The sequence below is a fragment of the Dysidea avara genome, chromosome 7, assembly GCF_963678975.1.
Source record: "Dysidea avara chromosome 7, odDysAvar1.4, whole genome shotgun sequence".
In the NCBI taxonomy this organism is placed as follows: Eukaryota; Metazoa; Porifera; class Demospongiae; order Dictyoceratida; family Dysideidae; genus Dysidea; species Dysidea avara.
The window spans coordinates 16,962,688-16,977,928 of record NC_089278.1 but is presented as its reverse complement, the minus strand read 5'-3'; the positions used below and the strand labels follow the sequence as shown (position 1 = coordinate 16,977,928).

Below are 15,241 nucleotides of genomic sequence, written 5' to 3'. Positions count from 1 at the left end.
ACTTTTTTAACCTATGTTTTTTTTCTTTACTACAGGAAGAAGAAAAGATGAAGTAGATATACTTTAAATATCTTATCAGTAAATGTACAAATTATATATATAATACATATGTGACCGGATTTGCGAAAAGGGGTCTTCCACACACATCCAATCTGCCAACTTTGACAATTTATAACTTCAGATTGGAAAGAGCTATTGCCTTGAAATTTGGGCAGTGGTGATTTCTTAGCAGCTGAACTCTCTACATGATGGTTTCTTTGTAGCTGAACTCTCTACAAGGTAATTTCTTCTAGCTGATCTCTCTACAGGGAGATTATTTTGTAGCTGAACTATCTACAAGGTAACTTCTTCTAGCTGATCTCTCTACAGGGTGATTTGTTCGTAGCTGAATTCTGTACAGGTGATTTGTTTGCAGCTGAGCTCTTTACAAAATGGTTTCTTTGTAGCTGAACTCTCTACAAGGTAACTTTTCTAGCTGATGTCTCTACAAGGTGACTAGTTTGTAGCTGAATTTTCTACATGGTGGTTTCTTTGTAACTGAACTTTCTACAAGGTGACTTCTTCTAGCTGATCTTTCAATAGGGTGATTTGTTTGTAGCTTCACTCTCTACAAGGTAACTTCTTCTAGCTGATCTCTCTACAGGGAGATTTGTTTGTAGCTGAAATCTCTACAGGTGATTTGTTTGTAGCTGAATTCTGTACAGGTGATTTGTTTGCAGCTGAGCTCTTTACAGAATGGTTTCTTTGTAGCTGAACTCTCTAAAAAGTAACTTCTTCTAACTGATCTTTCTACAGGGCAATTTGTTTCTGGCAGAATTTTCTACAGGGTGATTTCTTTGCAGCTGAACTCTCTACATGATGGTTTCTTTGTAGCTGAACTCTCTACAAGGTAATTTCTTCTAGCTGATCTCTCTACAGGGAGATTTGTTTGTAGCTGAAATCTCTACAGGTGATTTGTTTGTAGCTGAATTCTGTACAGGTGATTTGTTTGCAGCTGAGCTCTTTACAGAATGGTTTCTTTGTAGCTGAACTCTCTAAAAAGTAACTTCTTCTAACTGATCTTTCTACAGGGCAATTTGTTTCTGGCAGAATTTTCTACAGGGTGATTTCTTTGCAGCTGAACTCTCTACAGGGAGATTTGTTTGTAGCTGAACTATCTACCAAGTAACTTCTTCTAGCTGATCTCTCTACAGGATGATTTGTTCGTAACTGAATTCTGTACAGGTAATTTGTTTGCAGCTGAGCTCTTTATAGAATGGTTTCTTTGTAGCTGAACTCTCTACAAGGTAACTTTTCTAGCTGATGTCTCTACAAGGTGACTAGTTTGTAGCTGAACTCTCTACATGGTGGTTTCTTTGTAACTGAACTTTCTACAAGGTGACTTCTTCTAGCTGATCTTTCAATAGGATGATTTGTTTGTAGCTTCACTCTCTACAAGGTAACTTCTTCTAGCTGATCTCTCTACAGGGAGATTTGTTTGTAGCTGAACTTTCTAAATGATGGTTTCTTTGTAGCTGAACTCTCTACAAGTTAACTTCTTCTAGCTGATCTCTCTGCAGGGTGATTTGTTTGTAGCTGAATTCTGTACAGGTGATTTGTTTGCAGCTGAGCTCTATACAGAATGGTTTCTTTGTAGCTGAACTCTCTACAAGGTAACTTCTTCTAACTGATCTTTCTACAGGGCAATTTGTTTCTGGCAGAATTTTCTACAGGGTGATTTCTTTGCAGCTGAACTCTCTACATGGTGGTTTCTTTGTAGCTGAACTCTCTACAAGGTAACTTCTTCTAGCTGATCTCTCTACAGGGAGATTTGTTTGTAGCTGAACTATCTACAAGGTAACTTCTTCTAGCTGATCTCTCTACAGCGTGATTTGTTCGTAGCTGAATTCTGTACAGGTGATTTGTTTGCAGCTGAGCTCTTTACGGAATGGTTTCTTTGTAGCTGAACTCTCTACAAGGTAACTTCTTCTAACTGATCTTTCTACAGGGCAATTTGTTCGTGGCAGAATTTTATACAGGGTGATTTCTTTGCAGATGAACTCTCTACATGGTGGTTTCTTTGTAGCTGAACTCTCTACAAGGTAACTTCTTCTAGCTGATCTCTCTACAGGGTGATTTCTTTGTAGCTGAACTCTCTACAAGGTAACTTCTTCTAGCTGATCTCTCTACAGGGAGATTTGTTTGTAGCTGAACTCTCTACAGGTGATTTGTTTGAAGCTGAACTCTCTAAATGATGGTTTCTTTGTAGCTGAACTCTTTGCAAGTTAACTTCTTCTAGCTGATCTCTCTACATGGTGATTTGTTTGTAGCTGAATTCTGTATAGGTGATTTGTTTGCAGCTGAGCTCTTTAAATAATGGTTTCTTTGTAGCTGAACTCTCTCAAGGTAACTTCTTCTAGCTGATGTCTTTACTGGGTCACTAGTTTGTAGCTGAATTCTCTACATGGTGGTTTCTTTGTAACTGAACTCTCTACAAGGTAACTTTTTCTAGCTCATCTTTCTACAGGGTGATTTATTTGTAGCTGAATTCTGTACAGGTGGTTTGTTTGCAGCTGCGCTCTTTAAAGAATGGTTTCTTTGTAGCTGAACTCTCTACAAGGTAACTTCTTCTAGCTGATGTCTCTACAAGGTCACTAGTTTGTAGCTGAGCTCTCTACATGGTGGTTTTTTTGTAACTGAACTCTCTACAAGGTGACCTCTTCTAGCTGATCTTTCTACAGTGTGATTTGTTTGAAGCTGAACTCTCTACAAGATAACTTCTTCTAGCTGATCTCTCTACAGGGAGATTTGTTTGTAGGTGAACTCTCTACATGATGGTTTCTTTGTAGCTGAACTCTCTACAAGGTAACTTCTTCTAGCTAATCTCTCTACAGGGAGATTTGTTTGTAGCTGAACTCTCTACATGATGGTTTCTTTGTAGCTGAACTCTCTGCAAGGTAACTTCTTCTATTGATCTCTCCACAGGACGATTTGTTTGCAGCTGAACTCTACATGGTGGTTTCTTTGTAGCTGAACTCTACAAGGTGATTTTTTCTAGCTGAACTATCTCTTTCCATAGTTGCATGAACTCCCTACAAGGTAACTTCTTCTAGCTGATCTCTCTACAGGGTGACTTGTGTGTAGCTGATCTCTATACAGGTTTCTTATTTCTAGCTGATCTCTTGAATTCTCTTCAGGGTGACTGCTCTATTAGGATGACTGCTCTATTAGAGTATCTCGATCTCGCACTTGCTGCACCAAGTTGGATTTCGTGTTATAATTCCGTGGCTTTAAGTCTGATTCTTCTACACCATTGATGAGACTTTCTAAGATGATTACTCCATCTGTACAACGATTTTCAAGGCATTACCCCAAGCGGTTTATCTAGTAGGCGTGGCAAACAGTCGTTTTTATTAGCTGATCTCGATTGCGTAATTGTTACACACTGTTGGTTTTTTCGTTGTATCTTCCTGGTTTTTAGCTCGATTTCTTTCAAACCACAAAAGGTTTGAGGTTCAATAGTTAACCTATTCACCCACCGATTTTCAGCTTCTTCGCATACGCGGTTTACCCTGTAGGCGTGACAACATATTGGTGTTATTTTTCGGGAATAATCGCTCATAACTCTTTGCCTGTTTATCATATTCCAGTCAAAGTTGGTACCGAGATGCGCCTTTATATCCCCCTTCTGTGTGCCAAATTTCAAGGCAATCGGATATGGCGTTCGAGTTTTATAGCAGTTTTTGTAAGTGTGCGACAAGAAAAAGAAAAATAAGAAGAAAAAAACGAAGAAACTGAGCCAATTTTTGAAGTCGCATATCTCGGGAACGCGCGAAGCGATTTCGCTCAAATTTGGAATGTGGAGTGCTGCAGTTGGAGGGCATGTCCACAGCAAAAATCGTCTTGTTTCATCAAGGAAGCACAGAGCTACGGAGGTGCGAAAATTGCGTTTTCTTTCTTCCTGTCAATATACTCACGGGTGTTACGCGCCGGCTTCTTGGGCCGCACGACACACTACCGTGTGTCTTGATTAGTCCACTCGTATTTTCCACATCTGTAGGTACGGTAAAGGAAGATACCATTATTTGTAAACATCTTGCCCATTTGCTCAGTGAGAAGTGGAGTTCCCCATGTTCTGTGGTTATGGGCTGGCTTCGCTGTAGTTTGGGGCTCTCCTTGCTGCACTCTTCAATAATGTGTATCAGGGGATCACATTCTAGATCCAAGCATCCCTGTGTGTGCTTCCAGCTGTCAACCTTGCTATTGCTGAGGGGCACCTGTCTTCTTTAGAACAATAAGGTAATAGCTATACTGATTTTATATTGTGCTTGCTTCTTTTTCTTATAAAAATAGCTATGTCCACCAGAACAATGTAACTTGTAACTGTTCTATCATGCATGACTGTTGTATTAGAGTATATCTCGAGTCAGCCAAGGGGTGTGCAGCTAGCTAGACCAATAAGGAGTAAGATTATCTTGTTTACTGTTAAGTAAATAGTAAGAGGTGGGGTCTCCATACTCTATCACTATTAGTCCACCTCGATCTTTATTTGTGGGCGTGGTCACAAGCCTATTGCAAGTGGGATTCCAATCATCAAGTTGCAGATATAGTAGTGCCAGGACTGAAGCGCTTCTGAAATTCACCTCTGAAATAATTCTGTGGCATCTAAATATGCTGTTGAAAGAAAGTGTTGATATGGAAAATTAATGTCTCAATATGGTTTCATTGGATGAAGAAGAAGACAAGCAACCTGAATGAAGATAAAAGAAAAGACAAGGTCTACACTCATTGAAACCCCAAAAGGCACATACCACCGGTGAGTTTGTTATTGTGGCATAAAATGGTGACCGTGCGCTGCTTCGTTTGGCTTCTAGCCTTGTGACTGTGGTCAGTGAGGCAGTGAGACTAAAATTTGAGTTTTGGCGATTTTTTTAAAATTCTATATCCGGCTACCTGTAAGTGTTTTGTTATATATTATGTATTATATGGACTAATACTATTCCATAAAGGTGATTTTCGTTGCATAAAATGTCTCTAGGATGATTTCTGAAGGAGGAATTTTGGGCGGCGAGTGAAATTTTTTGTGCGATCCCTACTTAAATGGTACTACCATACCGTTTGATAATAATTATTCTAGCTGCAAAACTGGTGACAACTTGACTGGAAATTGTATTCTAGCATAAAAGGTGCATTATTTGCTTTGTTAAAAGTTGAGCAACTGCAACTTTTTGTGCTCTCAGGGCATTGCTGAAAAGCCTTCTTTGGCTGATGCTATTTTCCCTGATAAATAACATTAAAAACTTATCACATTTCACATGAAAAATTGAGATACTCTAATAGAACAATCACTGCAAAATAATAGTCCTAATAGACAAATGGTACAATCTAACTTGGAAGGAATTTACTTTGTTATAAAATACTAGTGCAAATAAATACAGGTACTATAATACAACATTTATATAGCTATAGCCATAAACAATTAAGTACAAAATTATAGAGCAATTATTAGTATAATTATTGGTTAGCTATTGTATCCTTTGGCTTTGATATCAGATCGGTAGGTATTTTTCTGTATTGGTAGAGCACTACTTTATCTTATATGATCGTCATTATGTCTGTAGATAAACAATAATTTGTGCGAAAGCAAACCAGTTTATGGGATATTTAAAATACAAAAATAAGTAAAATGCATGCAAAACAGCCAAGCTGTATAAAAGGGCCCAGCCAAAAAATCCTGGGTGAAAAAGTTATGAAATCAAAGGTGGTGGCCATGAAATAGCTGCAATAATGTTAATGATAATAACAAAAAAATGAATAATGGCTTTGTGCATTATTAAAATTTATCATCATCAAAATCATTATAGCCATTCATGGCTGTCTGCTTTGATTTCACAATGTTTTCACCTAGGCTTTTAAAAGCTGCACCCTTTTATACAGCTTGGCTGTTTTTGCATGGATTGTGTGTAGCAGGCATATTTTTTCACAACATGCACATAATGCTATGTAGCAAATACAGTGGAACCTGTGTTAATGGTCACCTGGATTGAGCGGTCACCTCTTCATGGTTACGAGGTCCCAAATAGCTACTTTCCAATACAAATGTATGCATCGTGGTCTGTATTAAGCAGTTACCTGTCTAACATGTATAATGGCCAACCAAGAATTCACCTATGAATTACTGTATACATAGCTTCAACTGTCATATAGCGGTTGCTGCCTTATAAAGAAGATTTGGTGGCTTGTTCAGCCAATAATCTGTCACCATGATTGGCATTATTTAAATAAACTCACAATTATCACACTGCCTGCCTTTCAATAAATACTATATAATCTGTCTTGCTTCATTGTTTAAAAGTTCATTCACAACAACATGCAACAAGCTCACCTTGCCTTTTCTGTACTGATAATTATTAGTAAAACAATTAGCGCAAGCCCCTAAATGATAGTTACTTATCTATAATGGTCATAGCCACTAACATCCTGTTGACTGCCTTATGCAGGTTTTTCTCTCTATAATAGCCACCTGTATATAAAGGCCAACACTTCCTGGTCTGAAGACTACAATTATACACAGGTTCCACTGTACTTAGCTAATTATACACACAACAGTGCATATCTGTAAACTCATAAAAACATACTGTTTCGATAGTGAATAATATTGATACTGTTTCATTGCTCAGATTTACTCTCTCTCTAGATATCTGACTCACTAACACTGGACTTTCAATCCTTGTTCTAGGAATGTCAATTAAGTAACACATATCACAATATGTATAGAGAGATACCATACCCAGGATCAGTTGGTAGGTGTGAATTTCTGATCACACCATTCACTATGGCAATTCTCCTTCCTGTAATAAACTTTGGAACATTTGAAACACATGTAGTCAATAATGTAACCTTCATTTCTTATTTGGTTAAGAATTTCAGCAGTTGGTATTTCAATCATGGGTATTGTTCCATTAAATGTATTGCTATCAGATGTATTGGAAAATGAAGGAAAACTAAATGTCTCTGTACTACGCAGTTTTTCTTCTGTAGGAACTTGGATGTCAAGTACTGTACAAGAAATACATGCATATATGTATATACAACAATGATCAAACTTTGTAATATTTTAAATGGATACATGGGATTGTCATCTATCTTTTACATAATTATTAGATCTACTTTCTAAAGAGGGCCTAGCATATGCACATCAGACATGAGCAACATTCTGTGGTAATAACCTGGAGATAATATTAGTACTAAAAACTGGATAAGAATGACACCCTGGTCACTGCATTGGGTCTAGAAGCTACATTCTCACTAATCTGAAGTTTAAGGATCCAAACACTTGATGACAAAAATCAATATAAGAATACCAAACAAAAGTAGAACGATGCCTGTTTAATGAGCAACTGGACAGAGTATTGTATTAAAGTGAACTGGTTTAATAATGCAAACAAATTTTCAAACCAAATAGACCTCTTTAGTTGAATGTTTTGAGGACAGATCTGTTCAGATCAGTATATACTGCAGTTAGATCAGTAATAATCACATAGGAACACATAGTCAACTTACATACATTACTTCCTATCAAAGTCAATTGTATTGATTCATTACCACTAGTGTTTAAGGTGATGCCAAACAAATTACCAACTCTTTCTACAGTCATCTGTAATCCTTCACTGGCTGTTGTGCCACCATCCTGTGTGTGGAGTGATTTGTTTATGTTCCAGCTTACTTTTCTTTCAATTTGTATGCACACATGCAATGCAATGCACACTTGTATATGCATATGCACATACTATCCAAATGATAATAGTGATTGTGTGTACAAGACACATTTAGCAAAGGTGGTTACAAATGTATGTGATATTAAACACCTGTTATATGGTAGCAAAAGTATAGCTGGCAATGTTTAATTTGGAGATCAATGAAACATGAGGCAAAGCCAACTGTTGTGTTAACCATAAATCCTTGTTATGAGTGTTTTAGTTCATGCACCTGAGTAAACAGTGCCTTATAGGCTTGTGCAAATTATGCAGGCATAATTTTGAGCATAATAGGTTAGCAAAAGTATCAAGCATTTATGCCAGTATGATAGGATGATATTCAAGATTTTTAATTGAATGTGCAATGCGCATGCCAAAAATACCACAAAACATGGCCTTAATGCTGCATTTCATAATGCAATGTTATCTTTAAAAATTGTTTCTTGGCTGATTATTCACACTTCACGAAAATAAGATCAAGATACTCTAATAGAGCAGTCACTTACTCTAATACAGCAGCCAGGAAAGGCTGATAGCTATCCTCTAATAAAACAGCCAACTGCATATTCTTGATTTTGAAAGCATAAGTTTGAGCATAATAGGCTGGATTTTTTAGCACTGCTCAAAAGCATAATAGGCTATTTCAAAGCATCATTGGCTCAAGCCTAGTGCCTTAATTTCATCCTGTGATGGTTCAAAGTATTGGCCTCATGAACTAGAATAATTATATTCATATTTCAGTTACATCATTGGTACATGCCTGTAATAATGGTATGCATGTTCATAATTCACACCATAATCATGTAGTACTCTTATGGCAGCTCTTTATATATATCTATATCTGATTATAGTAGTTTGTGTTACTGTATAACATGCTTGACCAATCAATCCACAAACCTGGCTTTCCATCTGCTGAAATGATATGTCATTCCTTCCATCAAGTATATTATCCAATATACCAAAAATGTTCTATAATACATTATGGTATTATTGAGTGATACAGAGACAATATAGAGACAATATCATCAACTATGATATCTATGCAGTTATTAAAAAGTACAACAGAAAATTAACATGATGTAGATGACTTGATAGTATTGGTCTACCAAAAGTTACAGTAGTTAGCATATATGCAACATAGAATCACTCATATACCATATTTAAAATAAGCCTATGATGTACTTAGAATAAACCTGTCACACGTGCCCATTATGGTGATTTCTATTGACTGCTACAGTTACTACCACCAGCCTGTCAATTTGTTCTGATGTGATCACTGCTAGTTTATAAAATGGTAGAAGTTTATTTAATCAGTTGGCTGACAATCTTTATGGGCCAACACTATTATACTAATAAATCAGGAATCTAGTCAAAGCCAAAGCTTATTTTCTCTGCAAAATTTGTTGCTTATGGTAAAGCTCCAGTTTTCCTGAGCCACACTATCAAATAAAATTAACAGTTTACACTACTTCTTTTACTGTGCTTATTAAACCCTATTGATAAAGATGCATCAATTTTTACGGAATGATTTTAGAATAATAGGAAGACAAAAGCTGGACCAATAACTATAGTTACATTGAATTTGGTGTATCTATATATAAATTCTGTGATGTTTCAGTAGTTCCCTGGGATAATATCAGCTAAAAAGCTGTCTATCCCAGTACCAAATCAATCAATCAAAAGCAGAGAGCAAAATGCATCTGTAGTTGAAGTAAATATGACATATTAGCACAATGATGGAGCCAAAGTACAACCGTATGTGTAATTCCATGCTTCCTTTAGAATTTTGCAAAGAATCATCATTGAAGATTGAAATACTCTAATAATGCAGTCATTTACTTGCATTTACCCTAATAGAACAGTCACCATAAAAGCATAACAGATTATTAGACCTGCATGTGCTATGTTCATAGGTGGTAGAAATGAGATGGCAGCAGGCCATGGCCTATAAGCAATGCTTGTAACAAATTAAAGAATGAAAATTCTAAGGGCATACTAGAGCAGTCACATTTTATAACTGTTGAAAACTGTAAGTAGTTACGTACTTACTTTATCTGTGCTATCAAAATAAAAAGAGTCTAAAATACTATCTTTGGGTTTTCCTTTCCATTAATATCACCCAAAAGCCAGCTTTTACTCCAGCTTGGCAGGATTAGGTAGGCATAATCAAACCCAACAATGTCTTCAGAGCAACCCCAAATCCTTCCAACAAGTTCCTATGGCATTATAAAACAATTCTATTTACCTAAATGTTTTTACTAACTGACTAACTAACTAACTGATGCTTTCAGCCAAGCATAACTTTAATATGGGTAATGCTACAGGCTTGATTTGTCACTATTTGATGTCACTTTGTCTTGAGATGTGTCTTTTTGCCAACCACAGCAGCTACAGTGCATGCATCATGCATGGACTTACCATTGTCTTCTTTTATGTCCCTCCACTGCTGGTGTTGATACACCGTAACACATGTTGGTTTCAATGCAGATGCTGCCATCACAAAAATTGTCCATAATTTCTGCAGTCAGTAGAGTGATTGCAGAGGCAACCCTCATACTGTTCTTCATTTGTAATGCTGTATAAAGGATAGAAATTGATGGTTGGGACTCGCATTTAGTCGTAATAACTGTATTGACTGAGAGGCACTTCTCATACTGTTCCGTTTTTGTAATGATGGAAAAAGAGTGGAAAAAAGCTGAAAACAAAGTAGAATGGCCACATTGCTTTTCAGTAATTGATAGTGGGGCACACATTCAATTACTCAATTGATATTTATAGTGTGTCTGGTATATTTTCATTTGATGTGGTATGTATTAGTTCACCAGTCATAATAATGTTACAAAATGATATACAAACTAGTGTAAGGAAAAATCAGAATTTTTACATTTTAGTAGGGATCATAGAAATAAAAAGCAGCAGAGATATTTATCTCCACAACAACCATTTTTGGTTAGCCATATTGTTGTGTAGATTTGTACACAGCATGCTGAGATGTGCCTATGGAAAGGGTTGAGACTAACTAAATCACATGTTCCACACACAAATAATGGACAAAACCAAGGAGGATGGACATCATATTGGGTTAGTGTTAACATATATAATGTACAAGCTAACCTGTAAAGCATTTCAAAATAAATATCACTGTACAATGCTCAATAGAGATGCACAACAATATGGCCAACATACGGAATAATTATGGCATCAATTTTAGCTACTATGGAGATACAGTATCTCGATGAAATAAGTGAGGCCACCTACACCAGCAGCTATACGTACTTTAATTCAGTCGTGGCTACCTTATGGACAGGCTGCATATGATTGAAGTACAAATTAAATGTGCACTAGTAAATAGCTGAAGGCGAATTTGTTTTACTGATTTTTATTTCTATGATCCCTACTCGAAGACAATTTTCCTTATACTTGTTGTATGATAGAGTATCATACAATATGGTAGCAGTGTACTGGTATGGTATGGGTCATGAAGGTTTGCATTTTTCCTGCCTAAAATTATCCAGCCTCACATTTCCATTATGGTGACTTGGCAGTACTAATAATGCCTTCAGTGTGACCTGAAAATTTTCCACAAAATTTAATTTTTACATGGAATTTTTGCTGACTGACTAACTAATTGTGACAAGCATAACTCTGATGCTAGCATGTTTTGTCGTGCAATCATAATCTTGTGTATAACTATGCAGTATTGCAGAAGTTCATTAAAATGTAATGACGAAAATGTTTTCAAAAAGTTAACAAACGTGTGTACAAACATGTGTAAGTGGAAGCTAGTAAGACAATGAACAAGGGAGATAATCATCGGAAATGCCTACTTTAGCCAATATAGTAGCAATAAACTAGCATGGCTATTATAGGGACCAAATGTTCACTTCAGGTGGTGATCTTCCTTGTTAAATGATACCTGTATACTAGCTTGTAAAATTCCTGATTTTCTTTACCTTTGTTACTTTACACATTCTATAAACAAACAACTCTTATGTATATTGACACATGAACTCAACTCTTCAAATACAGAAAAGAAACCAGTTAAACCCTACATGCATTCATAGGACATCTACGTATCAATTCTTTGGCTTGATAACTATATAGCATTGTACTCATGATGATATACATATAGCTATACACATTAAAAATCTTAACTTTTAATCAACTTTACCTCAGCTATTGTCATAGCTGTCAGCTGGTCAATCTCATCACCAGATATCTCTGTTATCCTGCCAGGTATAAATAATAACTTCCATACTGACCAAAATGGCTTGATAACTATGCATTTTGGTATAGTCTTACAAAATTTGTACTTAAATATATGTAAATCTGTTCAAGAAATGACTGATCATGTGATACTGTTAATGGCTATTAAAAGTAATAGTTACATCATGTACCTGAGTGATTTTCCTGATATGTACACCCAAGCTCGAGGACCGTCAGGCCTGAGAGCATGGGTGCACATATCAGGCAAATCACGAGGGCATGTGATACAACTGATATGTACCATGCCAATGCAGGCTAAGAGCCTGCAGGTGTTAGCCTGTGGGCGATTAATCACCCAAACCAATCCTAGACCGACCACTGAATTCATTATATAGACCAACTTGTGAAATTTGATTATGGGACAGCAACAACTAACGTTGTGATTACGTTTGTTAACATGAATGGGGAAGTCCTAACAGTATCACGTAAACTTTTAATTAAACGATTTTACAAGTATTTTAAAGCCACTGCATCGTTTTACAGACCGTTTACTACATTTAATAAATATCTATAGGGGTAAGCTTTGCTATAGAGTGTTTATCTCGTGTTACTCGAAAGGTGGGCATGTCCGTATTCGAAAATGCGGCGAACCACTTAGGAATATGCTATAGCACTAGTTCTCACCTTAAGCTCAACTCATAGGATGGCAAGGGTGACAAATTGCTTCCATCTGAGTGCTGTAGGATGCAAAATCAAAAGCATGGTTTTCATCACGTGACCAATAATAAATTCCCACAATCGATTTCGGCTTGAGTTTTTATAAAGAATTTGGCAGTACTGCTCTTGTAACACTTGGACGGCTTCCAATACTGCCATGGTACATATCAAATGTACCAGCCAGCCATGGTTTAACTTACCTGTACCATGGCCAGACAGGGTTTATAAGATATGTACCCTGAAATTAGCTTTTGAAGTTAGGTGGCTTCATGGTACATATGGCATTATTAACTTTACAGCATTTACGTAGTAGCTGTTACCACACAGTCTTACAAATTTTTTTCCTCTAAATTTGCACTCTTACTATTTTATTTTGCAAGTATATAATAGCAAAATATCAAAGGCCACCAGCCAATTTTTATAGAACACAATCTAGTAGAATGTCCCATGCATTAAAGTAATACATCTGACTGCTTTATTATAGACTAAATACATTGGTACATAGACATAACCCATTACCTAATCAATACAGAGGTTTGATGTACAGTAGTAGGCAGATAAGCTACCTATCTATGAAAGTGTGATACCATAAAGGCAGGCCTTTCAATGATTTTTGAAAGAAGTCTTCAGCCTTGTATACACATGATGGAACAGTGAAACATTGTTTAAAAGCCACTTTTTGTTTTAATAAGACCACATTAGTGGCCACATCAAGTGTACATAGACAAGGTGTATTTCGTGATGTCATTAAATAATTTGTTGGTGAGGCCACAAATATTTTAGTTGATGGTGTTTTACATTTTGTACAGGTATACATGTAAAAAAAACAAGCTAAAATTAAGAAGAATTTTACATGTCTTTATCCACAGATGTACACTAACTATAGATATCCATACCCCATACACAATACAATAAAAGCATACGTAAGAATGGTATCAAGTGCTTCAGCTGAGGAAGAAATATCATTTGGTAGTATAGGCTGTGTAGTGGTTGTAACTTCATCAAGTTCAGTTGTAACATCTACTACATCTTCTGGCATAAACATCACCGTCATATCTCTGTTTTCTGCAGTAAATATATTATTCACAAGACTACTTAGTTCTTCAACTCTCATCATCAGTCTTATTTGTTCTATTGTTTGACATTGTGACACATTAGGGGATGCCCACTGATCATCGCCATCACATCTTCTGCTAGCCAGACCTGCAAAATGAAGCATACACTGTAATGTATAAAGATTACACAACTTCTAATTCAGTGGCGGATCTGGGTGGGTTCTGTGTTTTGACTGAAACCACCCTTTTGAATTTAGCTCAGTGGCAGTCTAACTTGCTTTATTAATGCTTTATTCAAGATATTATTTATATACAGAAACAATTGGAATTTTCAACTAGAGGAGGGACCATGGCACATCCATAAACAGTATTGGAACAAGCTGGAGTAGTGCACGACATTAAAAAAACAATAAGAAGTGTTATATCTCTACTGTGCTCAAGGGACCATAGCACATTGATAAAAAGTACTGAAACAAGTTGGAGTAGTCCATGATATTAAATCACAGTAAAACAATAAGAAGTGTTATATCCCTACTGTGCTCAAGATACCATAACGGAAATGCACAGTAGGGATATAACATGTACTGTGATTTAATATCGTGCACTATTCCAGCTTGTTTCAGTACTTTTTATTGATGTGCTATGGTCCCTACTCCGATTGAAAATTCTAAATTTTTTGTGTACTTGTTTGTTAACTTTTTTTGTAAATAATTATTATAACTGGTGAACCCACGTATACCGCATCTGAAATGGCACCACACATCCCAGTTATATCAATTTTCGTCTGAAAAGTGGAGTATCCATTATGCTTCATTGTTGACTATGTTCAACCTGTTATTATTATTATTATCATGTATTATTGGTCAAAAAGAAGACAGAGTCTTATAAAACCAATCTCAATTAAATCATACAAATGAAAAACGTTGATTATACAAAAAATGATCTAAATTAGTCTTAAAACTTAGTACATTGGGAGAAGTGGCAATTTCATAGGGTAAGGAATTCCAGTTATTAATTATTCTCTGTGAAAAGGCAAAGCGTCATGTTGAAGTCTTATTAAATTTCTTATAAATCTTAAATCCATTAGATCTAGTACTGTAACTGGTGTTCATTGTAAAAAAATATTCTTTATCTACTAATACTGCTCCATTCAAATTTTATACGTCATAATTAAGTCCATATGATTTCGACGGTAAGATAAACTAGGTAAATTGAGGCTTTGTAGTCTGTCAGAATAGGGTAAGTTTGAAGGGTAGGTATCAGCTTTGTGGCTCTTCTTTGAATATTTTCCAGCTCACGGATGTTTCCTAAATGATGAGGATTCCATATGGTAGAGGCATAGTTACACAGCATTTCAAATCAAGAACTGTTCAAAAAGCACCTCTGCAATGCACGCATACCAAAAAAAATGGTGCCGTGTGCCCCAGTTATATCAATAAGTATCATCATCTGAAAAGTGAAGTATTCATTACACTTCGTTGTCAGCTATGTTCAACCTGTTACACAGCAGTACGAATCAAGAACTGT

General features: G+C 36.2%; 1 protein-coding gene across 1 annotated transcript in view; it reads right to left on the bottom strand.

Moving 5' to 3' along the window:
• LOC136259841 (uncharacterized) overlaps positions 1–15,241 on the bottom strand; it is a 106,069-nt gene that overhangs the window by 18,337 nt on the left and 72,491 nt on the right. The window contains exons 21-27 of the mRNA XM_066053390.1: positions 13,583–13,862; positions 11,908–11,965; positions 8,634–8,705; positions 7,543–7,669; positions 6,880–7,038; positions 6,770–6,830; positions 6,618–6,714 (exon numbers count right to left, since the gene is read on the bottom strand). Of these exons, the coding sequence (XP_065909462.1) occupies positions 6,618–6,714; positions 6,770–6,830; positions 6,880–7,038; positions 7,543–7,669; positions 8,634–8,705; positions 11,908–11,965; positions 13,583–13,862 (854 nt within the window). The remainder of the gene's footprint in view (positions 1–6,617; positions 6,715–6,769; positions 6,831–6,879; positions 7,039–7,542; positions 7,670–8,633; positions 8,706–11,907; positions 11,966–13,582; positions 13,863–15,241) is intronic.